Below are 27,054 nucleotides of genomic sequence, written 5' to 3'. Positions count from 1 at the left end.
AGCAATCTGCAGGGCAGCCACCGTGCTCCCATTTCACAAGAGGGTCCTGTTCTTTGCTGCCACTCTGAAAGTTTATTGAATGAAATGTTTGTGTACCTCAGATTAATTCTGTGCACCTGGACAGCCCACCAGCAATCCCTCCTAGACAACCAACCTCTAAAGTGTATTCACCAAGGTACTCAGTGCCTGACCGGACCTGCATCTCTGACCCCCCTGAAAGCCCTCCTGTGTTACCGCCACGAGAACCTGTGCGAACTCCAGATGTTTTCTCTAGCTCACCACTACACCTCCAACCTCCACCGTTGGGGAGAAAGAGTGAACTTGGTAACACCTTCTTCCCGAATAGTCCCTCTCCGTTTACTCCCCCTCCCCCTCAGACACCTTCTCCACATGTAGCACGGAGGCATCTTCCATCACCACCTTTGATACCGCAAGACGTGGACCTCCATTCTGTTGCTGGACCACCCGTTCCTCCACGACAAAGCACTTCTCAACATATCCCAAAGCTTCCTCCAAAAACTTACAAAAGGGAGCACACACACCCATCGATGCATCGAGACGGACCGCCTTTGCTGGAGAACGCCCACTCCTCCTGAACTGTCCCTTGCGCTGGGAGTCACATTTTCCTGGTGCTACGTCTGTTGCTGGCAATGGATGCACTGAACCTGGTGATGCCAAGGAGTTGGGATGTGTATGCCAAACACTAAAAACTCTCCAATAGATTGGAAATGCAGTGTACAGAAATGGAATTGCAAAAGCAGACATTATGGTGGAAAAACTGGTTAACTTGCTGTTCCTCTTTTCGTATGCAGGACATTGTTCTAAAGTAATCGGACAACTGATTGTACCAGAAAACAGACTTGAGGGACTTCTTTGGCCAATGTGTAGAGACTGTGTTTGTGTAATGAGCTCTAATGTCCAGTACAGGAAGGAAAACAGTCTGGTATCCGTCAGTTCCGTACAGTGGCACAGTTTTTGGAATGAAAACATTATGCACTTTTTTTAAATCTCAAACAGGGAACTTTATATCCTTCTTAATTTTCCTTTGCTTTACTCCCTGCTTTAAAATACTTTCCTAAATTTATGAGAAGGACTGTGAGGAAGATCTGTGGTACCTAACCAAGTTAGAATTAAAGCATAGCACTGTATTGCGATCCTGTTTACAAGTTGTTACAATGAGCAGTAGGGGGTACCTAGGCTTCACCAAAGAGGTACTTAATTATTTTTTTCTGAAATATTATGGTGCCAGTTCAAAATAAATTTTTGCCGGGAAGCATAATGTCTAATTATTGCTTTCTTTAGATAGAGCAGATGAAAGTCTTACATCATTAAGATGACAGCAAAATTAAAAAAAAAAAAAAAAAGCAGCACTATCACCTGAAGTAAATATACTACTACATTTAGAAGACTGTTAATCTCTGCTAGGTTATGTCACATTCTTTTTAAGGTTTACTGATAATCCATTTCATGGCTAGTAGCTATTCTTCTTCAGTCATGCCATGAAAACAGTCACTTGTGAAAAGGAGCACTCACTGGCCAACTTCCATAGCTATTGTCATGTTTTACTAACAATAGGTTAATCAGCATACATAGAATTGCCTTGCAGTTGCAGAAATCATGTGTATATAGTGAATGTTGCATAAATATACTTGCAGATTGTTTTTAATTTAATTGAAATAAAGATACAGATATGTTTGGCTGACATATGTTAAATTATTACATGGACAAATGTACAATTCAGTTTTTCAGTTAAACACTGAAGGGGATAAAAGCACATGTTGTGGTACGTATTTTTCCTAGTTCAGCATATGTATTTTAGTAATAAGAGTCTAAAGCGAAGTCAGTTTTGGCATGTGTAACAAAGTAATAATTTAGTAATAATTGAGAAGCTGGGTTACTCCCAAAGTGAATTATTATAGGTTATAAAAATTCTCAGACCTCATGTATGCCATTTGTTAGAGAAATTCAAACTTACATTAATCTTTACAGTAGCCTTTCTATGTCTGAAGTACACATGACAGAACGTGTACTGGCATAAGTTTCATGACATGGATTATCCATAAACCTGTGTACTGCTCTTCAACTGTAGCCAATACTGTGACAAATAATGCATGCCAGTTATTGAAGAAAAGAAGCTCTGTAATCTCCACTACAGTATGTTTGTCAAGCGTGAAGTATCTCATCTTCAGTTAATAAGGCTCATGGGTCAAAGTAAAATTCTATCACCTTTCCTCTTTGGAAGAAGAACACATTTCAGCATCTTGGAAGGCTGTGCTGTTAGAGATCGTGTTAGTAGAATGATGACGGAAATCGCCTTTTCTAATACTTTCTGCAATGCCATTGATCGATGCACCCTGGTCCTTTAGTGTGGTCTTTACATTTCAGAAAGCGTTCAGATTTCATCAACATAAACAGCAGTTTTCATCCTAGTCAAATGGTGAGAATTTGTTGGGTGTATGCCTTCTTTGGTATCTTTAACAACTTTATTTTGAAATATTCTCCTGGCAAAGGAAGAAAAAATTAAGATCTCTAAATCTCAGTTTCAAGGGAGAACATTCATCATGGGAGCTTTGTAAAAACCCTCAGCTAAAGGAAGCATAGTTTAGGTTATTAGTGTTTTGGATGTTAACCCTATGATGGGCATACTGTTGACAATGTCATAGAAATTATTATAGTAGCTCGTCAGTGGATTACCAGAGAAAGCTCCTTGAATGTAGACTCTCGGGTCTTTAGCTCTGGTTCTGTGCTAATTCGTAGTCAAGGCAGGCGAGGCAGAAGGAATGATCCGGTGGTTACGTTGCCCAACTAGGAGCCCATGTTCACTCTGTTAATCCACGGATTTCTTGAATGTTGCTAAGCCTCCGTTTCCCTTTCTGAAATGGGGAGAATGCTGTCTTGCCTCTTGGTGGATAAGGATTAAAGTTCTTTACTGGTGGGGTACTCTGATGCTAAATGATAAAAGTTGCTGTGCAAGAACCTAGCTTAAACTTCCTATGGAGCCCAGCAGAGTGAGTCCAGTCATGTACAATGCGCAAGTCATGGGGTTGACTCAGCTGCAAAACAGGAAAGACAGAGTGAGAATCGAACATGTTGCATTTAGGGTAAGAGTTTTGAGCCCAACTGCTAAGACACTGGTTTGTCTTATGACAGCTTTATTTGCATTAGTAATTATTTCATCTGCAATGACTTTTTATTTGGACCATGTTTGCATTAGTGACAATACTTTTGCATGGAAAATTCACGTGAAAAATGAATCACTTTTCTGGTTCTGTCTGGCTCCCTGTTGAACGACCCTGGATGGTCTGGTGTGGCCTGAGAGGATGAAGTGGCCTGGAGCAATGAAACATGCTTATGTGGAGGCTGACGGCTAGCTGGGTGAGTTGCTGTTTTAGTCTAGAGTGCCTGCTATGGCTAAAAGTGAGCCCAGATGACTGCAAAGTACTTTGGGTGCAGGGATCCTTACATGGGCAAGGGTGGAGGATGAAGTGCTTCCATGGTTATAGAGGTCGGCAGAACTTCACAGGTGCAATACTTTCACAGTTTTTGCTGCGTCACATCAAGGTTTCTGCTTTAGTGTGTAGTGCAGCAGCATAGCGTAATCTGGGTTGGTTTGTTTTCTTCCACAGAGGATGTCATAGTTGTGTGTTAGCTTAGAAAAGTCCCGTGGGAGTTTGGGAACTGCTGGTATTGCAAGCCGTGCACGGTTCCTTCAGTGCAGCCTACAAGATGGCCACTCAGCTATCTTGCTACCTGGTGCCCCAAGTTACATATTGCTGTCAAGGCATTCAGCAGCCCAGGCGAAGTTTTCCTGTCGCTGTTTGTTTAGGGAAACCATTATCCTACTTCGGGATTCATCCCGGGGAATCGTGAGCGCTCCATCCTCAAGAAGCCATCTCTGGCACGAGCTAATCTGCCTCCCTGATGTGCCTCGGCAAGGAAGAGGTCTGTCTCAGTAAAAGTATATTTATGCCTAGTGCACTGGATTTAGATCTTTCAGGATTTAGATTAGCATTTCTGGATGTTTTGTTATTTTTCTTTTGTGCGTATCTTAAATTAGACTTTCTTTCTCTGTTCAGTTGGGTCGGATTCAAACTCAGCGATGTCACTGGAGGTACCGCTGTTGCAGTCAGTAGGTTATTGTGCTTTTGGGAGAGGGTTTTACTTTGTTACATACAGGGAAGTTTTCTTCTGAGCCTGAAGAGGTGCTTGAACAAATTTGCATCACAGCAGGCTGTGTGGCAAAGCCAGTGCATTATAATAAGAGTCAGTTCTCGTCTTGGTGGCTGTTGTCTCAATCTAGCGTAGCAATTTACACAGGCAGCCTCTACTACTGGTATTTCTAGCAGTGCTGCAATTTAAGCTCAACTAGAAAGAGCCCATAGTTCATGAATGTTTATCTTAGAATTATAAAAAATGTTTAAAATTAAAAATGTTAAGCAAAATGTTCCTTAATGCTTTGCTGCTGTGAGCAGTGCATTTGGCTGTGGTATATACAAGTCCCTCCTTGGCTTTCTCCTGAATGCTGATGCCTTTTTCGGTCAGCAAGGAGGGCCTTGTTCAAAAAGGTTTTTTTTTTTTTCTTTAAGATAATATGAAAAAGTTGGCAGCTTCTTATGGTCTCCCCTGCCCCTAAATATCCTTTTTAGTTGTAGAATTATTGTCATTTCAAAACCTAGATGATACATGGGCTGAAGTCTTTTTTGCTCTTATTTGTTAGGGAAAGAAACATGTGGCCCAATATAGTTGTAAAGCCGAATGAGCTTTTAACTTAGTTTGTAAATTTCATGCCTTATTCTCCATTAAAAAAACACCTTTAAGTGCATTTTTCTGTCAACTGTGAGCAAATTTCCCTTTTGCCTTTAATGAAAAATAGTGCATTAAGTAGCCAACTGCTGCAGCATTATAAGGCAAGCGAAGTAATGGGCAAGTCACTTTTCTGACTTCCTAGCAAGCAATTGCGAAATCATGTTCCAGTGGCTGAAAGGTTGAAAGGGGGAAAAAAAAATTAAAAAATGTGCCAGATGCATGACAATTTTAGTAGCTGCCAAATGTGCCTTTTATCAAAGAACATCTGTAACTTTTTTAAAAAGAAAGGTAGACTATCTGGGTCGCATGGTATTGGAATTGTTTTGGACAAATTTGTTTGAATCGACTTGGGAATGAGCTTTTTTCTGTTTGTGAAATGAGCAAATTTTAGGTTCCAATAAGTTTGTTCCAGTATATGTGTACATTTGCCTTTGTTTAATGGCATGGTTACTTGCCAAAATGAGTAAATGTTAAAAGCTATGTCAGTCCAGATGTAAAAAGAAAAAAGCAGAAAGAGAAAAGTGGTAAACTTTACCTGGCACATCTTATGACCTGTGTACCTAACTGTCTGTAGGTGATCTTTGTATGCTGTGTCTGCAGTGGTATTCGGATTGCATTTAAGTGAAAATTTAATAGTGGCTGTTACCTTTTGGCATTAAAAGATATGTTCTAAAAATAAAAAATGCCTTACATATCCCGGAAGTGTACACTTTTGAATATGTAAGATACAATGAAAGTCTTGGTAGTCTGAGACTGGCTGCCTTGAGCTTAATACTGTGTGCTTTATGTTAAGGACACTTGTGAGTCTGCTACAGATGTAGGCACTGCTCAGAATAGTAAAATGTTAAAATATGCAGTAGCTTCTGAACAGCAGAACCATATGGAGTAGAAGACAAGTGAGCAAGATATATGTACAGTGAGGGAAACAGAGTGGTTTCCTGACAGTGATAGCATCTTTTAACTGTGTTGTTCTCTGCCGCAGGATTGTTCATTGTAGGTGTTAATCCAGCTCTGCAGCTTTCTGTTATAATTTACTGCATCAAAGGATCTCTAGTTCGTGGGTAGATACTGTCTCTTGATTTTACTGTATGAATCTGTTAGGTAGTTTGTTTCGTAAAGAGCCTACATCTTATCTCTTTGTTGAATCAGATCACAGTAAATAAAGGGACGTTATGTTTCATGACTTGTATCTGGCATTAGACAAAATATCTGCTTTCAAAGTACAGAGTGAATAAATAAAAACCACTCATAAGTAGAAGCTGCTTGTTAGTCTTGGTAGTCTCCTCTCCCTAGTCCCCCCTGCAGAACCCCCAAAAGCAAAGAAACTAAAACCCCAACAGCCAAAGGCAGTACTACCCATGCCACGGCTCCTCTCCTGTTCGTGCATGAGCAAAGGGCCCTAAAACTTTCTGTGCAGAGTCTGGAGAAAAGAACTGGATTCAGTGGAATCTGTTGAAATCCTTGTGCTTTTGCCGGGGAATATTGGCATAGTCTGTAGTGAGGTGAAAATACTTCAAGATCACATGGAGGAAGCCATAAAAAATTGCCTCACTGGAAAAAAAAGTAGGAGAAGGTACCTAGTTTATATAAACTTAGGGAAGTGTGCTCTGTTATGCTGACTTAGAGTGATGAAGTGGTGAGAGGATACATTTGGGCCAGCTCTAAAAGCCAAAGTTATTCATAATCTGAGGAGATTCAGGATGGCTGCCTTAAGCAGGGAATAAAGCTGTGGAAAGGTGATCTAGAAAAATTACAGGCATGATGACAACATGTCCCATAGGGAGCTGTCGCAGACACTGGCGGTTCCCCACCAGCTGATAGGCACATGCTGCATCCATATGGTGGAAAGGGAGTTGAGCAGGAAACACCCCAGTAGATTTGCCCAGGAGTAAAACTGCTTTTTGGGTTGGCGATACAAAACGCTGCCGACCAAGATCCTAATCACTGAGACCACTGTCCCTGAGTTAAGCAAGACTGCAAGGTGCCACAGAGCAGTAGGAGGGATATTAGGCAGGCTTGCTGGTGCTGCGTGGCGTGAGGAGCTGTGAGCACAACGGACTGAGTTGCCTTGTTTGTGGTATCATTGCTTTGGACCTTTTGAGAATGTGGCAAAGGTAAGATGCATGCACAGTGTTGATAGTCGGAATTTGAATTAATCATGAAGAAACTTGGTATGTGACAGGTCTTTGATGGACAAGAAGATATTAAGATCTCATGTGGAGTTGGATAGTTGAAATTACAGTGGCATGTGTGTGAGTGGAGGAGGCTCGTGGGATTTTCTGTGAAGGCTGATTCGTCTGTAACAGAGGCAGCAGAAAGAGTAAAGGAGACGGAGGGGAGCGCTGAAGAAATGTCACACTGAGCTGCACCAGCAGTGGGATCCTGACTAGAAGCCAGGAAAGAGAGAGCTTTTCAGCTGAGTGGTGGGTGAGAGAGGCTTGGAACCAGGTGTATGGGAGCACCGTCCTCTCACGTGACTCCATGTGTGGGCAGGGGAACAGGATTTTGTAAGTAATGTTGCCTTGGAGAGAGACCTGAGAAACATGTATTTCTCCTTTTAATGGACGCAACCTAATGGCTGATTCAGTGTAAAGAGACAACAGCATTATTTAAAAGCAGCATTTATTTGGCACAGGAAGAAAAATAATCCAGAGCACACACACATACTAAAGATGAGGTTGGGTTGGATCCTACAAGAGGCTGTGTGTTTCTGTTGTGGTACTGAGCATCATTCACTCATTTTATTTACATTTTGCAGATTCTGAGCAGGTACAAGGAAAGATTCAGGACATCTCAAATGATAAGTATAGGCCTGGAAGTAAGAACTCACACAGGGGCAGAAAGAAATAATATCCATCAATCTCACCATGCCTTCAGTCAGTAAAACAGAAGCTAAAATCCATGTGCATTTTGCAAGCAAGGGTCTGCCACTCTGAAAGGATTTCTTCACTCAGGAGATGTGGCAAGGTAGGTTTTCCCTTTTGTCCCTGTTTCTGCCCTGGCATCTACCTGGCAGGTGTGAGGAGCAAATTTGTGCAGTGAAAGAGAGAAGTCTGGTTGTGTATGAGACCCAAAAACATGAACATCGGAGGCCTTGGCAGCATCAGTGTATTTCAGTAAGCTAAACCTTAAAAATCTACGTAACAACTCTCCATGCTGGGACATTCTCACTATGCCCATAATTACCAGGGTCTCCAAACCACCCTTTTCTCATCCAGTGTCTGACACTGCACAGTCAGCCTTCCCTCCCAAAGGAAGGGATGTCTGGTGTCACTGAAAGGGTTCTCCGTTTTGCTTTTGTCCATGCAGAAACGGGAGAGCCAGACAACACTGAAAGATCTGAGTAGCAGTTCCCATCACTGGTCTCTGAGCACCCACCTGTGACGTGGGTAGGCCTGTGCTTAGCGGCGCTCCCGAGAACCCCTGCAGCAGGCACAGCATGTGTACGGCCTTCAGGCTATGCTTCTGAGTGCTCTGCGTGCAGATGGGCAGCTGCACTTGGCTCTGCTTGACTCCTCATCCCTTTCTTTTTACCACCCACCACTGGCCTAGACTATGCCTCTTCTCAGGTCCTCTGAGTATGTTCCCAGCCCTTTGCCTTCCTCCTCCTTCCTTTCATCAACCCTTTTCCCAAAACATTTGCAGACATCTTGACACGACTGGACAGGGATGATGTTGGGGAGGGAAACGTGCCCGTATCAATAAAACTCTGGTTCCATGGACAAACAAATAGGTCTGTCTGTGGCTGATTCCTTTGCAGAACAAACAGACCTCATTGATGCCTCAGTTACAAGTATCTGGCTCTTCTCACATTGGGCTATCCTGACTCTGTGCTGTCTGACTGAGGGCTGCTAAGTCCTAGGAGTGTCTTGAAGATGCAGTGGCTGGTCAGCCTGGAGCAGCGCTGAGGAGGAAAGGCCAGGGAATTTATAACTTCATGAGCATGCGAGGGAGAGAGAGGTTGAATTTTTTTTTTTTGCCATTAAAAACCTTAAACAACAAAAAAATCTTCCCATAATAGTTTCCAAAAGACACACCAGAAAAAATCTAGCATAAGTTGGGGTTTTTTTCCCCTTTGGAAGGAGGAGAGATGGGTTTTGGGAAACTATTTTGGGTCCAGTAAAATATACGGGGCAGGCATTGGCTAAAACATTCTAGTCTCTAGGGTTTTGCTTGGACAAAACATTTTAGTCTCTAGGGTTTTGCTTGGTCACTTTCTTGAAATGTTGGAAAAACTTTGACTGAGATAGAAGACAGATTTTGTTTGGGTTGGGTTAAAAACCCTTTTCACACACACCTCTTCCCCTCCCCGAGAGGAGGAAAAGCAGGTTTGATAATTGCAGGTCAGCCAGCACTGTTGAAGAGTTGCAGGCCCTGGGTCTGCCGCTGGTGGTTAGCCATTGCAGCGTAGGACACTGGCTTCCTGCCCTCCCTGTAGCATTGCCACTTCCTGGAGAGCCGTATAGCATGTTGGGTGCTCTTCTTTTTGCCCCACTAGGTGGGGAATCATTGGGCACCAGATTCAGTTACCCTGCGCTGGTGTTGGCATGCCAAGCCCCTCATCTCACAGCCTTGCCCCCCAGGAGGTTGCTGTTGGCCCCGCTGAGACAGTTCACAGCCTCTTCAGGTGAGATGACAGACCAGTGTCCCAACCCTGCCAAAAAAGGGTGATAAAACCACCTTTCTTCTTGAAGCTGCCCTCAGTGTGCCCCAGCTTCAGCTAATGTCACAGCCCTGAGCAATCAGTTGCTCTTGCTGCTGAGGTGTGGCATGGATAACACACCAGAAGGGCTATGGTTCCCTCCATATTGTTGCTTTAACAAAAGCTATAGTCTAGTCTTCTATAGAAAACAGCATTGCTAAGGGCTTTTTACATCGAGATGTGGGGAGGGCGTGCTCGTGGCTTTGTTGTGGGAGGAGGGGTATCGTTGCACAAGGAGGAGTGCTTGTGACATGGAACGTGGGGCACCATCACCTTTCCTGCCCTGATGCCTCAATGTTAGCTAGAAGAGCTGCTCCAAAGCAGGGTACTGCACATGCTGGGGCTTGTAAGGCGGTGTCAGGCCAAAGAGAGTTAGCAAAGTGTATTCAAAATGTATTACAGACCAGGAGCCAGGATGCTGGTTGACTGTGTCAGTGTCTGCATCGGTCCATGGTGGGGAGAGAGTGGAGAAGAGTCTTTGTTTCCTGTGGCGGGCCCTGGACTCAACCAATGCCACCTGCCTGGAGACACAGGTGATCCTGACAGCAAGAGTAGAGATTCATACGGTAGGAGGCAATTCAAGGAACAACGCATCGAATAAAAGGTAGAGCAAGGTTTCAGGGAGTGATGGAAGTCCGAAAGAAAGGATGCTGCTGGCTAAGCAGTACAAAGCCCGGGTGCTTCAGCTGATACTTATTAGACCTCCTCAACCCAGCTGGGTAATGTGAGCTGGCCTCCTGGAAAATATCTTTGATGATGGGTTTTCTTTAGAAAGTGCAGGAAAGAGGAGAATTTCAGACTTCTGGCCAGGATGCAAATGCTGCAAAGACAAAACCTTTCTGTTGTGGGTAAGCCCAAATTAGCCTTGGTTTGAATTTGGAAGAGCAGAGATGTATGGGAAATCAAGCAACTTTGGGGGATGAGGGGGAGGAGAAGAGATTGGGATTTGGCCAAAGCTTTCCAAAATTCCAAGGAAAGCTAGGTTCAAGTCAGGCAGGGGTGAAAGCTAGCAAGTTCCTGTGCTTACTGGACCTGCTGGCTGAGCTCTGCTTCAACCCATAGCCTGGCCCTCCCCTGTGCTAGGAAGAACAGGCTGCATTTGTGAGGCAGCTGCGACCGTCTCCTCTCCCCCACCCCTCCACCTACTGTGTTAGTCAAGGGGGGATCTCAGGGCCTCGCTGTCTGTCTCCACCCTCAGGGACCTGGGGAAGCACTGTCGCACTTAGGCTGCGGCCTGCCTCTCTTGGGGCTGCTTATTTCTTTTTGAAGAGCTTGCGGAAGGAGCTCCGGAAACCCCCCTTGGGCTCGTGCCGCGGGTTGTGGTCGCTGAAGGATGTTTGCTCATTGTCATCCTTCTGGCAGAACCTGGTGTTGTCTTCTGCATGGAGCTCCTAAAAGGGAAAAGACAATTTAACCAGCGTTTGCAACCTCACGTCCTTGTCCCTTTCTCTCTCTCTCTCTCTCTGTGCTAAGAGGGACCTGGTGGGTGATGAGGTGCTGGCAAGGCTGGGAGACAACATGTCACTCGGGCCTTGGCAGCACTGGCACCTCTGCAGAGAGCTTGCTGCTGGCTCTGTGAAGCCAGGGCATTGGCAGAGGAATGGAGAGGCACTGTTAGAGGGACCTGGAGCCTTTCTCACTAACCTTTTTATGTAGAAAGGCCTTGCTAGCCCCTTCTTTGGCCAATGAGGGAGCAAGCCAGCATGAGGAGTTGAAGGAGCAGGTCCTTCCCGCCCCCTCTTCACTTGTGAACTCCATTTACCTTAGAAGAGGGAGGCTTCCCTAGCTGATGGGATGGGAGAGGCTCTTCTGGTGGCTCTGCTGCTCCCTTGTTGTATATCTGTGGAGCAAGAGGCTTTCGTTAGCACACACACCTTGTGGTAAATGTGCCACTGAAAGATCTCCTCTCCCCCTTTCAGGAGATGGCCAAGTCCGTCTCAGTGTGGCTCTGGACAGGCCTCTTTTTCTCCAGTTCAGCCTACCACTGCTGCACTGGTCTCCTTTGGGGGAGACCATGTCCTGCAGAGGTTGTAGCCAACACACAGCAGCTATTCTGGACTAACTTCCCATCTGCACCCTGCTCTGTGCAGGCAGGTGCCAAGCAGCTGGCAGGCTCTTTTTTTCTGGGTGGGCTGTGTCCCTACAGCTCTTCTCCCTCTGCTTCACCTCCCCTGTTCAGCTCTCCGCTACCTCCTCCACTTGCTAGGCTTTTCTCTTTCTTTTCTTTGAGGTTTCCCTGCTGCCTTTTCAGTCAGGCTGTCAGGAATGTTTCTCCAATAATCATCTGCATCTGCAACCTTCGTATCCCTTGCCTCACTTGAACAGGAGAGAGTTTCTCCAGGCTGCAGAGAGGGCACTAGCCTAGCACCTAGGCCTCTTCCCAAGGAGGTGTGAAAGGCACAGGGATATTCGTTCATGCCTTCTCCCCTAACTGCTCCAGGTCAAAGCTGACTTTGAGCAGCCACTGCAAACTGCAGAAACATTGTTCCTGCAAGGCCTGGTGTCTCTGCAGGGCTGGAGTGCCACCTGCCATGCCAGTAGTTGTCTGAGGGACAGGGACACAGTTGCTGGCTCTGTCTGTTTTCGCACAGACTTCAGCATGGCTCCAAGGGCCATAGAGCAAATGCAGGTGAAATAAAACCCATGGACCAGATCCTTGTTGGTGCAAATGGGCTGATGTGGCAGAGTCATACTGGTTTACACCAGCTGAGGATCTGATCCTAAGGTTTTTATCCCAGCACTCCTTTTCGCAGCAGGTGAAAGGGCACATTTTTAACTGAGTGCCAACCTAATAGCACTCATTTCAAACAGCTTTGCTCATACCTCATGGCCCTGATCAAATACAACGTTTACTTGTAAGGGGAGCTCAGTGACAGCTAAAGAAACATGGGAGGTTAGCTTGTCTCCAGGGTGATCTAGCTCTGCACTCAGCCAGCTGCATGTCTCAAGCCCTTGTTTGTCCCTGGGGGAGATATGTGTGAAAAGGAGCTGTCCTGCATCTTGTCCCTCCCTTGGTATGTACGTGCAGATGAGGGCTTTGAATGTGAAGACTTGAAAGCTATTTTGGTATGTTCTCCCCTAACTGTATCTCAGATCTCTCTCCTGCTGCTGCTTCTGCACCACCATGTGCCTTTTCTCCTCCTATTTTAGCCTCCTTACTTCCAAAAAGCTCTGTTTTTCACCCGCTCCTCTCTGTGGGGGGAAGTAGCTCCTTTGGGAGCTTCGAGATGAAGCTGAGATCATGTGAGGCTGGACATTTCTCTCCTGCTTCTGCTGCAGCCGGCTCCCACTGCTGCTCCTCGTGCTGTAGAGTCTGGCACTCACACCCTCAGCGCTCCTCGGCAGCTCCTTCAGGGACCTGCTCAGCTGCTTGCCTTTGCTGTGGAACATCTCACGCTTGTAAGTACTGCTGCTTACGGGAGTACAGCTCTTAGGCAATGGCTGTAAGGCATGATCTGTCCTCTCTGGTTCTGATGTGAAGTTAACAGGCCTAAGGAAGCAAATGTCTAAGCTGGATTCGGAAGAGGCTGGGGAGCAATTCTCAAAGAGAGCAAGGTTTTGGAAGGCGTCATCTTCATAGGGGCCTGGCAGGGTGAAAACTTCCCCAGGGTAGTCAAACTCTTCATAGCTTGGCGCAAAGTTCCTCGCATCCTGCAGCAGCTCCACAGAGGTCCTGATGGCTCTCTCAGTGTTTCCCACTGCATCAGCTGGCGGTGCTTCATACTCCATTTCGGGGATAGATTGTAAGGGGGCTGTCAGAGCCTTGAGTTCCTGCTCCGTGAGCTGAGAGGATGCAAGGATGTTCTCTGGCCTCTCATGTTTTCTACTTTCCATTTCCCAGTCGGGGGGCTTTACAGCCTGGATGTTCTCCATCACAGCTGGCTGGGATTTCTTCATCTGGGGCATCAAATGCCTTAAATATCAGAAACAAAACAAAACAAAAAAAAAACAGAAGGAAGTGGAGTACAAAAGGATGACAGAGAGACAGCCTGACAAGCCACCCCCCCACCCCCATCCTCTTGCTTTTAATATCCAAAGGTATTTTAGTATCTTGGAGAACAGTAACAGAGCTGCCGTTAATAGAAACTGTCTAGATGGATTAGCAGGAGCGAACCTGCAGGGGTAGGACTGCTTGTCCAGTAGCTTTGGGTCATTTGAGCTCTACACCACCTAACAGATAGAAACCAAGAGCAGAGGCTGGCAGCTCCTTCTCTTTCCTGTTCACCCCCATTCTAGATTTTTACCTTCCTTCCCCTCTCTGTAATGTAGGGGCCTGTTTTGGGGAGGTGATTCTGTCTAGAAAAATGTTGAGGGTACCTGGAGAGTTGCTACCCTCCATGTGTGCCAGAGAAGTCAGCGGGGAGTCCTGCATCAGGGAGGTACTAGGTATGCACCTCCCTGCACTTACAAAACTCTAGTTAAGAAAGTAATGCTGCTATCCACTGGGGACATTGAATGGGGTGGGGGAAGGAATGATTTTATGCTCACCACTGGGAGTCTGGGTAACCCTTCCCTTTGGGTGAAAAAGGAGGGGGTCTGGGGCTAGGCAGTAACACTTTTCATACTCCTGTGTACGTGCTGTGCTGTGATCCTGACTTAATTTCAGGCCATCCATGCAGGCATGCTGCCAGCAGCTATTGCGGCAGCTGGGGCTTGTGTTGCTTGGGAATGCCTGTGCAGCATTTGAGGATTTGAAGATGACGCTAAGCTAGGGAGGTGGCTGACATGACAAACAGCAGCACTTCAGTCCAGAGGGGCCTTAGTCAACTTGAAAACTGGGCCAAGAAAAACCTTGTGATGTTGAAGGAGGAGACTTGGAGAGCTCTACCCCAGAGCAGGATAACTGCATGCATTAGGCCAGACTGGGAGATTTGGGCTGAGCAGCAGCTCTGCTGTGAACTTGGGGTTACAGTGAATGTCAGGGTGAAAAAGAGCCCGCAGTGCGCTCTCATCGCAGACATGACAAACCCTGTCCTGGTTTCTTTGGGAGCCCCATGGTCAGCAGAGCCAGGGGAATTATTATTTGCCCTCTATGCAGCACTGGTGAGGCCCCACCTGGATCGTGTCCAGTGTTGGGTCCTCTGGTTCAGGGAGGATGTGGGGAAACTGGAGAGGGGCTGGTGGGGGCTACCGAGGCAGTCAGGGCCCTGGAGCACAGCACTGGTGAGGTGAGGGAGCTGGGCTTGGGTAGTCTGGTGAAAAGGAGGCTGAGAATTGATTTAATAACATTCTACAACTACTTTGAAGGGCATTCAGAAAAACAGTGGGGCCAAAGTTTTTGTGGTATCAAACGATATAATGAAGCACAACAGCCACAAATTGTGGCTTTGGAGTTTCAGGTTGAACAGTAGGAGGAAAAATTTCATTAGGGGGATTGTGAGAGATGTGGGGGTCTCCCTTCTCAGAGGCTTTTCAAGACGGGCTGGATAAAGCCGTGGCTCATCTAATGTTGGCAATAGTCCTGCTCTGAGCAGGAGGTTGGATGGAGGCTCCAGCGGCCCCTTTCAATGAGTATTTCTGTGATTCTGTGTGCATCTCTACTTATCTAGGTGACGGACACTTGCCAGGTCTCATCAAATATTTCTGGTTCCCAGTGGAAAAAAAAAGGGGCAACTTCTCTTAATGAGTTGTTGCTCTATGGTATGGATCCAGGAACTCATGGGACAGTGCTGTAGGATCAGTGAACCCACATGTCTCCCTAGGCAGCATCTGGCCTAGACAGTGCTAAAAGTAAAAGTCATTCTGTCTGCAGGGACAGTTCCCAAAAGAGCAGCCCACAGGTTCATTCAGCCTGGTATGCTGAAATAAGAAATAAGGCAAGCCTAGCATGTTTCTTCTCTGATCATCTTCTACCTATCAGTAGGTTAGGGATGGCCAGGGATTGCAGCGTCACCAGTAGCCTTGTCTTCCTTAAATTAGTCTTGTCGCTTTTTGAACCCATTTGCACTTGCGTCTTGTGGCAGAGAGTCCCATAGTTTAATGACATGCTGTGTGGAAACCCCCTTTTTTTGCTAGTTTGAAACCTCCTGTTCGGTCATGTTCCCTAGCTCTGTAACATGCCGGTCAGTGGATCATTCAGAGAGCTGCTGCGCACCCTGCTGCCAGCCATGCACAAATGCGTCCCTCCCCGCACGCTCCGTTAGGACAGCTAGCAGCTAACCATAGCACTGGCAGCCTGCGGTAGAGCTCTGAAGTGCTGCCTGCCTGTAAGCTACGTGGTAGTGGATGGCAGGAAGGAGCCAGCCCCTCATCTCGCTGTGTGTGCCTGGGGGAGTAGCCTTGGAGGTGACAGTCTGTTACTGCCTAGTGTCACTGGCATAGTACGGGAGAGAGGAGAGTTTTCAGCCTACTTTGACAGCCTTGTGCTAGAACAAGAGGCTTACGGGGTTGTCGTGCCAGAGGAAGGTGCTGGTGGGAACGACTGTATGGTTTCTTCAGAGTGGATCCCGCTGTCCCGGATAGAGGTCGCGCTTGGCGTTGGAGAAACCTCTTGGCTCGTACACTGGGAGGTGAGACCTTTGTACAGCTTCACCAGGGACGACCTGAGGGAGGAGAAATCCATCGTCGTGCTAAGAAATAAGGCAGGGAATGAGCACGAGCATGTAGAATCACAGAAAAAAGGGCTGGGAGGGACCTTAATATTCCCCTGCACCTCCCAAGGAAAGACCCATTGCACCTAGTCTGTCATAGACAGTAATCTTTCTATCCTGTTCTTAATACCTCTCATGATAGCAGTCCCTCCCCAGCAGTCTGTTCCAGCCCTTTACCACCCTCCATGTTGGGAAACTTCCCTGAAGTCTGATCTAAAGCAGCATGGCTGCAATTTTTCTTCCTTCATCCTACTCCCCCAGTGAATCATCACAAGGAGCAAAGACAACCAGGTTTTGATTTAAAAAAAAAAAAAAAAAAAAAAAAGATTTCAGGGAAGACTCCTGAACCAGAACTGGGGAGTCTAGGTTCAGTGTCTATTCTGACACAGTTCATCTCAAGTTATGGGAGGCTTTTGTTTCTCCCACCCCACTCCCCCACTAAAATAAGGTAACACCATCCTCTCTTGATCTCTTGTGTAGCCTCTAAGGGCTTCAGGCCACAGGCTTGGACTTCCCCAGGACCCTGAGCTGCTGAAGCAGCTAAACCCCCCTGTATTCTGCCAGCAACAAGTGACTTTGCTATCAGCTTAAGGAATCAAATGTTCCAATAAAACACATAGCAGCTATGTTTAGGGTTAAACTGAATTTCCCTTCACTCTGAGTTACAGGTAAGTGCCCACCCCAAGTCTGACCTCAGTTTGGAGGACAGATGCCAACAGCTGGCCATCTCCAGCATTCATAAGCAAAGGGCTGTGTTTTAATTCAGCAGAGCTGTGTGCCTGTTGATCTTGCCTGGACCTACACCCCACATTTCTGGGTGCCCCCCCCACCCCCTTTTCCTGGGGATAGAGAGAACGAGGTGATGTTGTGCTTACTTCTTCAGCTTTTTGCGCTTCTGTATGAGCAGGTCCTCGTTGCATTGGAAGAGGAGGCTGTAGTGTGAGATGAAAACCCGGAGGCGCTGCACACACACCAGCAGCAGGTAATAATCAGGATGCTCTTGCTCCGTGAACTTCAGGACATTCTGGGGCACAGAGGAAAGCAGGCTGTTTGGAGGATGTCCTAACCCTTTCTGAGGAGAAGGTACTATCGGGACCCTGGACTGGCCCTCTGGAGTGCACGCAGCACTGCCAGGGCACTGTGGGATCTCTCCCAGGCAGCACCAGTTTCTGGGGGACTTGGACAGAGCCTGTCTGCTGCTCTTCCAGTACAAATACACCAATAACCAGCATAAACATAATCTGGGGGTGTGGGGGGGTGCAGTAGTGGAGTCTAGCTTTGGATAAATCCAAAATTGGATAAACAATTTCTTCTTTGGTTTTTATTGGGTTTTGCTCCTGTGTTGGTATTTGCCTTGTCTGCAATGCTTCGATACAATTCAAATAACCTTCCTGCAAACCAGAACTCTGTTTTTCAGGCAGCTCTGCACAGGAAAGGTCCTTTGCCCCTAGGAGCAGCTCTCTCTCAGCCCCCAGGCATAGGGATCACTCAGCAGAGGGGGCAGCTCTGTTGCAAGAGCTCAGCTCACAGCGGACGTGCCCCATCTCTGGCCTGCTGTTCTCCCCAAGCAGCAGGCAGCACAGCTTTTGGTTTCCCAGGGAACAGAGGCTGGTCCTGTCAGGCTCAATGGGGAAAATGGCAAACAGAAACAAGTTGCAGATGAAAAATTAAAATCTAGGCATTTTCAGCTGACTTTCCCTTTCAAAGGTTTGTTCACAGAGCCCACTGAGTTGTCCAGAAGCCCTGTAGCTGTACAGGCCCGAAAGCCAGCTCTGAGATAAAAGCCATGTGTTGTCATAAGAGTTCAACAAGACAGTTTCCATCCTAGGGCCCTACCTGTAGATGAATAAGGTATTCGGGGATTCGCTGGACTATATGGAAGAACAGAATGTAGAGATCAGATTTGATTTCTTCTTCTACCTGAAACAGAGAAAGCAAATCAGAGTCACTCCTAGTCACTCATTGAAACCCCGGGCAGACACTGTTTTTCAGAATGAAGGCCTTAGTTTAGGCCCAAAGTGAACGGAACAAAATGGCGTAGACTCTTGAACTAAGATATTTTGGAAGAAAGTTAGTGTTGTTTAGTTATTGCACTTTAAAATTACCCTTACATTTAACTTTCCTGGTTAAAACCAAGAATCAAGGATGTGAGACCAAATATCTAAAGCTGAACAGTAGAGAATGTTGTCTCTCTGAGGAAACACTTTAACACTTAAAACCTTGCTGCTCTTCTCCCTGTTTGAATGAGTCCTCTATTTTCCAGGAAACACTCTTATTTTCCTAGGAGAGGTCTGGATAGGATTTGCATAGGGGAGAACTTTCCAGGAGGTTTGATCTGAAATACTGTTTCGTGTCACAGCAGGGATATAGTTTTGTTTACACACAGTGGTGAACATGTTTGAAGTTGCCCTTAGTAGGTCCTAACAACCATCAGCCATGGCAATGTTCTGGAAACTGGTATTTGATAATGGAACAAATGGATTCCTGGATTGGCAGGGATGTCCGGCTGTGGGAAGGCACAACAGGAGGAGAGCCAGGCATGCACGCTGCCCTTAGGTGTCTGTGAAGCACAGACACAGAAGGAAGTTTACCTCCTTCAGGATCACCACGTGGATGAGAGAGATACATTCTGGCAAGTCCCTCAGGTAAGCAACATAGTAGTCCAGAAAATTGTTCTTGAAAGAAAGAAAGAAGGAAATTTAGGAGAGATTTTTAGCCACAGAGTCAGCCAGAACAAGAAGCTGTTTATTCCTCCGCATCACTCTTCAGCTCAACAGAGCTCCTAGCTGTGTAAAGTTTACAGGGCTCAGGACTTCACAAGAAAGTCTGTTTATTAAAATGGGTTCAGCTGTTGAATACAGTGTATAAAACTTCATAGCAGATGGCTTGGAGGGGCTTGGAAAGGAAGAAACTTTACCTATATGACACTTAAAATTTAAAAGCCTCAAATCAGATTTGAGGTAGCATCCTTCCATGAAAGGTCCCACCCCTCACTATGGGCTGGGCAGACCTTCACCCTGAGAAGGAGGTGCTGGCCCATGGGCAGATGAACAAGACAATATGACTGTGAAGGTGCTGTTTTACTTGGGGCTACAGAATTTGGTCCAACCATGCCACTACACATCACTTACTCTAGGCCCAGCTTCACAGTGCAGCCCCTCTGTTGCAAGCTGTCTCGGCCCACCTGTGGGACATGCTGTTTTGCCTGACCCCAGCACAATGTCATGCATCAAAGCAGAAAAGCCCAGAGAGGTCTGTAACGTACCTCATCATTTGTTAACTTCAGGAAGATGTCTCCTAGGATCCCTTGGCGTGGCCAGCTCAAGACTCTCTCCTGTAGAGCGTGAAGTAAATCGACGTGCTGCTGGACCAGGTACCGCAAAGAGTTGGGGAAGAAACTGAAGGGAGAGAATATCAGACCCAGTTATATAGAGCAGAAACACTGAATCAAATCTCAAGGCCCTGGGCATGTACTGTTGAAGTTTGCATTCACAGGCAGTCAGCATGGGCTTTATACACAGGTATTATTAACCATTTTTACTGGAGTCTTGGCTGCACCGGGAGGCCCTGCTTCAGGCGCTGAGTACATGCAGATATCCTCTCCAGTGGCTTATTATTAGTGTTCTGAGGGTTTCTTAAGCTGACTTCTCCACTGTTTTGTGTAGCCAGCCAGAATCTCCACAACTGAAAAGCCCAAGCCAGTGCTGCTTTGGCTAATGGAGCAAGATCATGGTCCTGAGGAATCCCAGAGTGCTTGGAGGAGAGCTCCCCAGCTTTGTATATTGACCCATTTGTTGAGCCCTTTAAAAAAACACCTTTCTGATGCAGAGCTGGTCAAAATGTGCCATTGCCTTTCTGTCACTTCATGCTGATTTCATCCAGAATCAGGATGAAAATATCAAATATCAAAATATTTTGCCAGATGGAAGGTTCCCAGGGAAAAAAAGGAAAAGTGAAAACTCGCTTGGCACTATCAAAATGTTTCAGTCTGAACTGTCTGTCGTGAAACTGTTTAACTGAGTCCATATTTACCCATGTACCAAATGTCCCACAATGTCCTTCTGTCAAATGACTCCAAGGATGCCTCCAGCCAGGACACAGTGCATTGTGTGAAATGCAGTATGGTCAGAGACCCCAGCATCTGCAGGCTCAGGGGCTAAGAAACTTGAAATGAAACTTCTCTATTCAGTTTAACAAATGTATCAAATCCAACTGAAATGACCCAAAACAAAATAGTTGGTGTGATTTTTCCTTGCAGGCTTTGTAAAGTGAGCACCTGCCAGCCACATCGATCTATCAGGAGGAAACTTCAATGTCTGTCTTGAATCATACAAATTTACAGCTTTTCAGAGATTTGCTACTTCAACAAACAGGCAGGAATGTCTTTTATCCCTGCAAAAACCTTCCAGTGCCTCCAATTTTCAACTAGAAATAAGCTTTAAATGCTTAAATATCTCTGGATGAACTGGATGAGGGGATGAAACAGAAAGAATATTGACTAAAGAAAGAGCATACTAAATCAAATACCTTCTCTCTTTGGTGCTCCTTTTCACATCTGGCCCTTGCAATGTGGCCTTGATCTTCAGGATTAGGGAAAGGTTGATGACGTATTTCCTTTCTGACTCCAGCAGCTCCAAAGCGATGTTCTGCCTTTTAGCTTCCACAAAAAATGGTTAAGTTTAAAAAAAAAAGAAAAGAAAAAAAAAGAAAAGAAAAGAAAAAGAAAAGAAAAGGAAAAAAAAACCCAAGGACAGCATCATGTTAGACTTCATTTGGCCTGGTGATCTGACACTAAATCATAAAAGGAGTGTCAGCTTTCCTCAAAATATGATATTCTAGCCTGATGCTACAGCAAACATGTTTCCACTCATGGATTCCAGCTTTTTTCAAAGATCTTAGGAAAAACAAAACAACCAACCAAGGGCAAAACAACTCATACCAGGGATTCACGTCCAGTTTCCTAAAAAATGAGAAGTTGTATTTCCCACCCACTTCCCCAGCTCCACTGTCACAGCCCCACCAGCACTCTGAACCTGCTGGGTCTTGGAACGGAGGATGGGTGTCCTGGGTGCAGAGTGTGTTTGGGGTATCTTATTTGGTGGCCTAGACCAGCAAGTACAAAGGCCAGGGGTCCTGGGGAGTCTGAGGCCCCAAGGGATTCCCTCCGGGCAGGGAAAACTGGCTTGTTTGTCTCCATCTGTAAAGGGTCATTACCAGTTCCCACCAGGTGCGAGTGCAGCTCTGAGCCTCTCTGGCTGCAGGTTTCCCCTCTGCCCTTACCAGCCAAAGAGGGTTCACATATAATGTTGTCTGCTGAGCTGTATCTGCTTTGGCCCATATCTTTCCCTCTCTCCGGTGGTTCTTTGGATATATATTCATCTCCCCACTCCTTGGTGTCCTTGGGCTGCTTCCACACTGTCGATGGCAGATGCATCTTTGCCTGACCCTCCGTTGCCAAGGAAGGCTTGAGGCCGTCGTCTGTCTCTATGGCTGCTCCTGCAATGGCAAACAGCGATGTGGACCGTGATGTCTCAGTCAACAGGTATGCTGAAGCAGGCAGCTAACGTGTATTATTTTCCCTATAAAGTACTGAAAGGGGAGCTTGAAGCATTCTTGATGCTTAACAAGTGGTATAGCCTCATAGAGTTAATTTACAACTCCAAACGGAAGTACAGTTGATGAACATTTCAGCAAAACAAGGTTCTGCACCCTTCCAGCATTTTTTCAAACTCGGTTGTTTTATTTTCTGACCCAATAAGGTCCAAAATTAGATACACATGCTAAAAAAGAAAAATATATATATTCCAGGCATGGTTGCACTCCAAGATTTTGCAACATTTCAGGACTTGATAATATGACATTTATTGACAGGTATTGTAGAAATGGGAATTTTTAGAATTAGGATTTAAATATCATTCTCAGTGGATATAAACTGTCATGACTTACAGTTTTTGTTAGTGTAATGTGATTATATAGCAGCAGCAGCAGGATGGGTAGTCTGAGGCTATTAAATCACAGAGAAGGCAGGGGAGGACATGTTAGTGCCATAGGGCTGGAATTGCTTTAATGCAAATAATCTGAATTTGGTTTGCAATGAACCACCTTCCATAGTTTTTGTTCTCTTTTTATTTCAGTGGATTGAGGTGTAAGAGCCATCTGTAACAATAAGCACTTCTAGTGAATACTGTAAACCTCTAGTGGTTGTTCTCATCTGCCCTCTTTCTTTTTGGCCAGGATCCTTAGTGTGCCCTCACCACATCATTCTCTTATTTCTTACCCATTTTTATGTTGCCACAGAAAACTAACTGTTCTCTAAGTCTTCAGGAATGTCTATGAGGAGTCTGTTTGGAAGCTGGTGGGCGAATAAAGCAGCTCACCACCTCTACCGGTGGGTAGTCGCTGTGAAAGCCATCTCTTGCCACGTGGCAGAATGGCTCAGTGATTAGTCTTTGCCATATCAGTGAGCCTCAATTCTTCCTTTCTGCAAAAGCCCTTGGAACCTACAAACACAGCAGCAGAAATGCTGTGCCTGCCGAATAGCAATGTTTCTCATTGTCCATCAGTTACTCGGCACTTCAGGGACCCAGATTTGCCCTGACAGCTCGATAGCCGTATGAAAACAGAGGTGCATGGTGAAAAGAAAGTCATTGCTGTGAAATGCATTCCTTGAAAGCAGTTCTTCAGTGCAGTAAAGCCGGACTGTAATTGAATCATTGTCCTACTGTTTTTTAACAGTTGGATATTTTCCTACCTGGACCTGCTATCACTTTCACGCTCCCTTCTCCCATTGGCATGATCCTGGTGTCAGACACTGTTGAAGAACAAAGGAAAACTTAATGAGAGGAGATGGCTGTAGAGCAGGTTTCCTCCTGCCAAACCCCATCAGTATGGTCAGATCTTTTAGCCTTTCACATTTTTGGTCTGGGAAAACAACTGTTAAATCCTCTGCTGAGGAAAAAGCTGCTCTTTACCGTTGTGCCTCTGGTCTTTGTTTCAGTAGCACCTGCAGACAAGCTAATGTGGGGTCCCGGTTGTGCTTTGTGCTGTACCACCTCAGAGGAGCGTGAGCAGGCAGAGTGAGAGGATGGGAGGCCTGCCACCGTGACACGGCTGGTATTCTGGGTGAGGAGGAGCTTACCAAAGAGTGTAGGGGTCGGATGACCAGGAGAAGCAGGTAAGAGGCAGGTGTGGGATGAGGGATGTGTGGGAGAGGGCTGACACACCACCTAGAGCAGGGCAGAGGGGACCCATAACTGGCCAGATTCTGAGCAGAACAGAATAGAAAATGGTACATTGTTTTCACTCAACTTTTGTACCTTTGCTGGCATTTTAAATGTGTATGTTTTTACTATCTTGCTGTCTGAACAGCAAGAGGGTGATAGACAACTTCAAACCCCCAGAAGTTAAACACAGGGAAAAAAGACTGGGGCCATCACCTTTGATTGTGACCTTCACAAGGAAGCACATTTGGAAGTGTCCCTCTGGGTCAAGGTGTAGCCCTAACCCCATGTGGTAGCCTTCAGCAGCTAGTAAGGGGCAGTGACCCAGCCAGCCCAGGGTGGGTATCTCCAACACCAGCCTGATGCTGCCATGCACCAGCTAATGTACCAATTCCCATGTCCCCTTGTCAAATCAACCACTGGTACATCCTTTCGATGATGCCACGCATTCTCTCTCAGCCCAGTCCCCTGTGATTCTCCTTTCTCTGCCCTGTTCCCTTGCACAAAAACATATCCACAGCTTGTAGTATTTCCATCAGGAGTTCCTACTCAGTTGTGTGTGTATCGCTAATGTTACAAGGGAGAAGATGCAGCCTGTTTCCCTTTTGCTGAAGGAGGCAAGGAATGGCTCTTGGGGCAACATTCAGTGTCTTCTGCATCCAGGCCGGTGCCAAGGCCATGCTTGCCTTCCTGAAACACAGTGCTGAGGTGCGCACACAGACCCAGGAGCAGTGCTGCTGGAGGCAGCACTGTCCTGTTCTCTTTTTGTGCTGTTGGCACCTGAGCAAAACCTGGTGTCCTCTTACCCTAGGGACCTTTTCTGCAGTTTTTTTCCTGAGGAAAGCGCTGCACTAGCCTACTCCACCTGTCTCCTACCTTTTTCATAGGTCACGTTGTGCAAAAGACTAGTAAAATCTTCATTGATCAGCACAGGGTCTGGGAGGTTAATGGATCGAAATGGGCTGCCTTGGAGAGGCGTAGGTACTGTCTGTGACCCGTGGTCGTCCTTCTGTGCTCTTCTGTACAAATACAAAGAATGAGACAAAGTGTGAATGCTACGGGAGAGGCTTCTAGCTACACTACAGCTGTGGCAGACACCAGCATAAGCGCAGAGACAGAAGTAGAACAACTCAAGCAGACACCAGGAATGGAGTTGGCTTTGATGCAGTTTGTGAACAATATCCTGGAAGTAACTTCCACTGGCTATAGGAGAAAGTTATTTCAGATCTGCTCTTTGGCAGAACGTATCTCAGCTAATTAAATGGCTTAATTAGCTCAGGGGTTAGCCTAGATTTGCAAAGTGTTTGCATCAAGACAGTTGTACATCTGTCATCCAAACTCCATTTTCAAAGGGAGGCTAATCAGGGCCAAGGTGGACGAGCAGTCTGCCTCCTCACAGTAACAGCGTGGTCCAGCAATGTGAAAACATGCTCCCGCATGTCCCTGCTCAGAGAAGAAAAGGCTGGTGACAAGGAAACAGAGCATGACTGCGCCTTCAGGTGCCCGTCAAGTCCTGCACGCTTGGCAATGGGAGGAGGGAGGGGAAACCCCACTGCTATTGTCAGATAGGGTGGCTTAGCAACAGCTTTTAATGGTCACAAGTATTCCTGCCCCAACGCGTCTCCAGTAGGTCTGTGTACTTCAGCAGGCCTTGGTTTCCCCGAGAGCTGCTGGGACTTTTTTGCTGCTAGAATCCCACTGAGTGTTGGTGTTTTTCTGCTGTTTGCTCAGTTGAGTAGATGTCTAAAAGCCTGGGATGAACTGAAGGCTGGAGCTGCCATTATTAATCAGGGTTTATGCATATGCACAGCCAGGAAAAGATTGAGAAATTAAGCCCTAAGGAAATGAAACAAAACGGTCACCAGTATTAGTAAGCCCACCCGGAGCCCTGGAGTTCAGGCCCTTACTTTGCTTTCACTTTCCGTGATTCCCGCCTCTTCTCTTGCTGCAGCTGCTCGATTTTCTGTTGCATTTCCTCCTGCTTGGCGCTGATTTCTTCAATCATTGACTTTGCATCGCTGAGCTCCTCCTGAGAAACAAGCAAAAGCACAATGTTCCCAGTGTCCCAGCATAGGTATTCACACGTTGTGCTTGTTGGCCCAGATCCCAGTGTGATCACTCACATGTATAAGTTTTTGTCAATCAGGCCTTGAAGCTCTCTTTCTAGCCCTGTTTCCCAAGGAAACAAGGCCCAGTGTAACCTCCCTGTGCATGTGGCTCACTATCAGCATGTCTTCCCCCAGCAGCCCTCAGACAGTTTCAGCCAGACCTGGCATGGACATAGAGCTCTCCGAGGCATGAAATTCCTGCAGGTTTCATCAACATGATCAGCAGACTGGAGAAGAGGAACTCAAGAGTTTCTTGTAAATTGCAGGAGGGGTTGTTTTTTTTTTTCCCTAGCAAGGAAGAGGCTTTACCAGGAGCTCAACCACATTATTAGATGATGGACATGAGCATGAGGCAGAGGGAAAGTAGCCTTTGCCCCTCTTGCTCCTGGTGTAACTCCTTGCATCTGGGTTTTGAAACCCCCTTTTCCCCCATAATGATGTCCTGGATAACCCTGCCTCTGGCTGCTTTGTGACCACCACCATGTGCCCTTATGCTTCTTGCTGTCTCCCTTGCTCAGCTAGGACCACAGGACCACCTTCTGCCTAGTGCCAGCTGTCTCTGCCTGCCACAGGGGCAATAACAGGCTTTTCCAGTAAGTAGCCCTATTTATCTTCACGGGGTATTATTGACTCAGCAAAACCTCTTGGGGAAAATTTACCATAAAAACAATAATGTAGTTCCTCTACCAGCCTCCTCACAGGCAATCATCCAGTTTCTGCAGGGAGCTGCTGGCTGGTTTGAAGTGCACACCAAGCCCTCTCGCTAGGCTCTCTCTGCAGCCCTTTGTCTTTAGCCTCTTGGGCTGGATCAAGCCAGGCAGCGCTTCCTCCCGGCCGCGTGGGAATGCAACTTCAAAAGGCTTTAAGGTTTTGTATTTGTTCCCTGCCCACCAGTGGCTTCGGTTCCTGCAGGAAATGCCCCCACCTGACCCAGGGAGATGTACGGTGCAGGGGCACAGCAGCCTGCGAGCGTACCATGTGCCCGTAGCCTATCACATGTGCAGCCCTCAACACAGGCCCCTTGTGCCTGAGGCGGCAGGCGGCACTGCCTCATGGCCCCTTGAGAAGCCCAAATGGGCCAGGGCGCAAGTTACATTTGGGTGAGAGTCCCAGGTCTCTCTGTGGGGGGAACCCAAGGCCGAAGGAACTGCACCAACTACATCTGCAAATAATTGCCTATTCATTTCCTTCTCAAGCAGAAATGATCGATGGGAGAGAGCTGCCCCATACCACCAGAGCAAATGTGGCAGGTAGGCATCCCTCCCGCTAGTCGCGCTCCTACCTTGAACGTGTTGAGGGAGTTCTTCATCTCAGCCACTTTCTCCTCCATGGCACAGCGGCAGCTCTTGACCTTCTCCTCCAGGGCATACTCGCCATGCTGGATTCGTGACAGCTCCTGCATCGCTTCTGTGAAACCCGCCTTCAACTCAGAGGCTAATGCCTGCAACTAGAGGAACCACAAACACGGTGGGTTCAGTCCCTCCTCCCAGACACAGGTGGCTGTGTCCCCAAGGGTCACCCATGGCTCAAAGACTGGGTGTAACCCATCCTGTAAGGTGACGTCCTCTTTCTCCTCCTCCTGTTATGGCTGGGAGACATGGGGGGAGGTTCGGCTCCTGCTGCAGCCT

The 27,054-nt window shown here is 46.7% G+C and overlaps 2 protein-coding genes across 3 annotated transcripts in view; one reads left to right on the top strand and one right to left on the bottom strand.

The window, feature by feature from the left end:
• The window catches only part of SOS1 (SOS Ras/Rac guanine nucleotide exchange factor 1), a 54,087-nt gene extending 52,385 nt beyond the window's left edge, over nucleotides 1-1,702 (top strand). For both annotated transcript variants that reach the window (XM_067292853.1, XM_067292854.1), the window contains exon 22: nucleotides 102-1,702. In XM_067292853.1, the coding sequence (XP_067148954.1) occupies nucleotides 102-596 (495 nt within the window). In that variant the 3' untranslated portion in view covers nucleotides 597-1,702. The remainder of the gene's footprint in view (nucleotides 1-101) is intronic.
• A 9,059-nt stretch (nucleotides 1,703-10,761) lies between these two features.
• Nucleotides 10,762-27,054, bottom strand: part of ARHGEF33 (Rho guanine nucleotide exchange factor 33) — a 25,598-nt gene continuing 9,305 nt past the window's right edge. The window contains exons 4-16 of the mRNA XM_067292850.1: nucleotides 26,709-26,873; nucleotides 25,226-25,347; nucleotides 24,195-24,337; nucleotides 22,850-22,909; nucleotides 21,379-21,594; nucleotides 20,626-20,755; nucleotides 19,364-19,496; nucleotides 18,690-18,773; nucleotides 17,935-18,018; nucleotides 16,974-17,122; nucleotides 15,892-16,077; nucleotides 12,668-13,421; nucleotides 10,762-10,899 (exon numbers count right to left, since the gene is read on the bottom strand). Of these exons, the coding sequence (XP_067148951.1) occupies nucleotides 10,762-10,899; nucleotides 12,668-13,421; nucleotides 15,892-16,077; nucleotides 16,974-17,122; nucleotides 17,935-18,018; nucleotides 18,690-18,773; nucleotides 19,364-19,496; nucleotides 20,626-20,755; nucleotides 21,379-21,594; nucleotides 22,850-22,909; nucleotides 24,195-24,337; nucleotides 25,226-25,347; nucleotides 26,709-26,873 (2,364 nt within the window). The remainder of the gene's footprint in view (nucleotides 10,900-12,667; nucleotides 13,422-15,891; nucleotides 16,078-16,973; nucleotides 17,123-17,934; nucleotides 18,019-18,689; nucleotides 18,774-19,363; nucleotides 19,497-20,625; nucleotides 20,756-21,378; nucleotides 21,595-22,849; nucleotides 22,910-24,194; nucleotides 24,338-25,225; nucleotides 25,348-26,708; nucleotides 26,874-27,054) is intronic.

This window comes from Apteryx mantelli, chromosome 3, assembly GCF_036417845.1.
Source record: "Apteryx mantelli isolate bAptMan1 chromosome 3, bAptMan1.hap1, whole genome shotgun sequence".
Taxonomy (NCBI): domain Eukaryota; kingdom Metazoa; phylum Chordata; class Aves; order Apterygiformes; family Apterygidae; genus Apteryx; species Apteryx mantelli.
The sequence above is the reverse complement of the archived record's forward strand: the minus strand, read 5'-3'. Positions and strand labels throughout refer to the sequence as shown.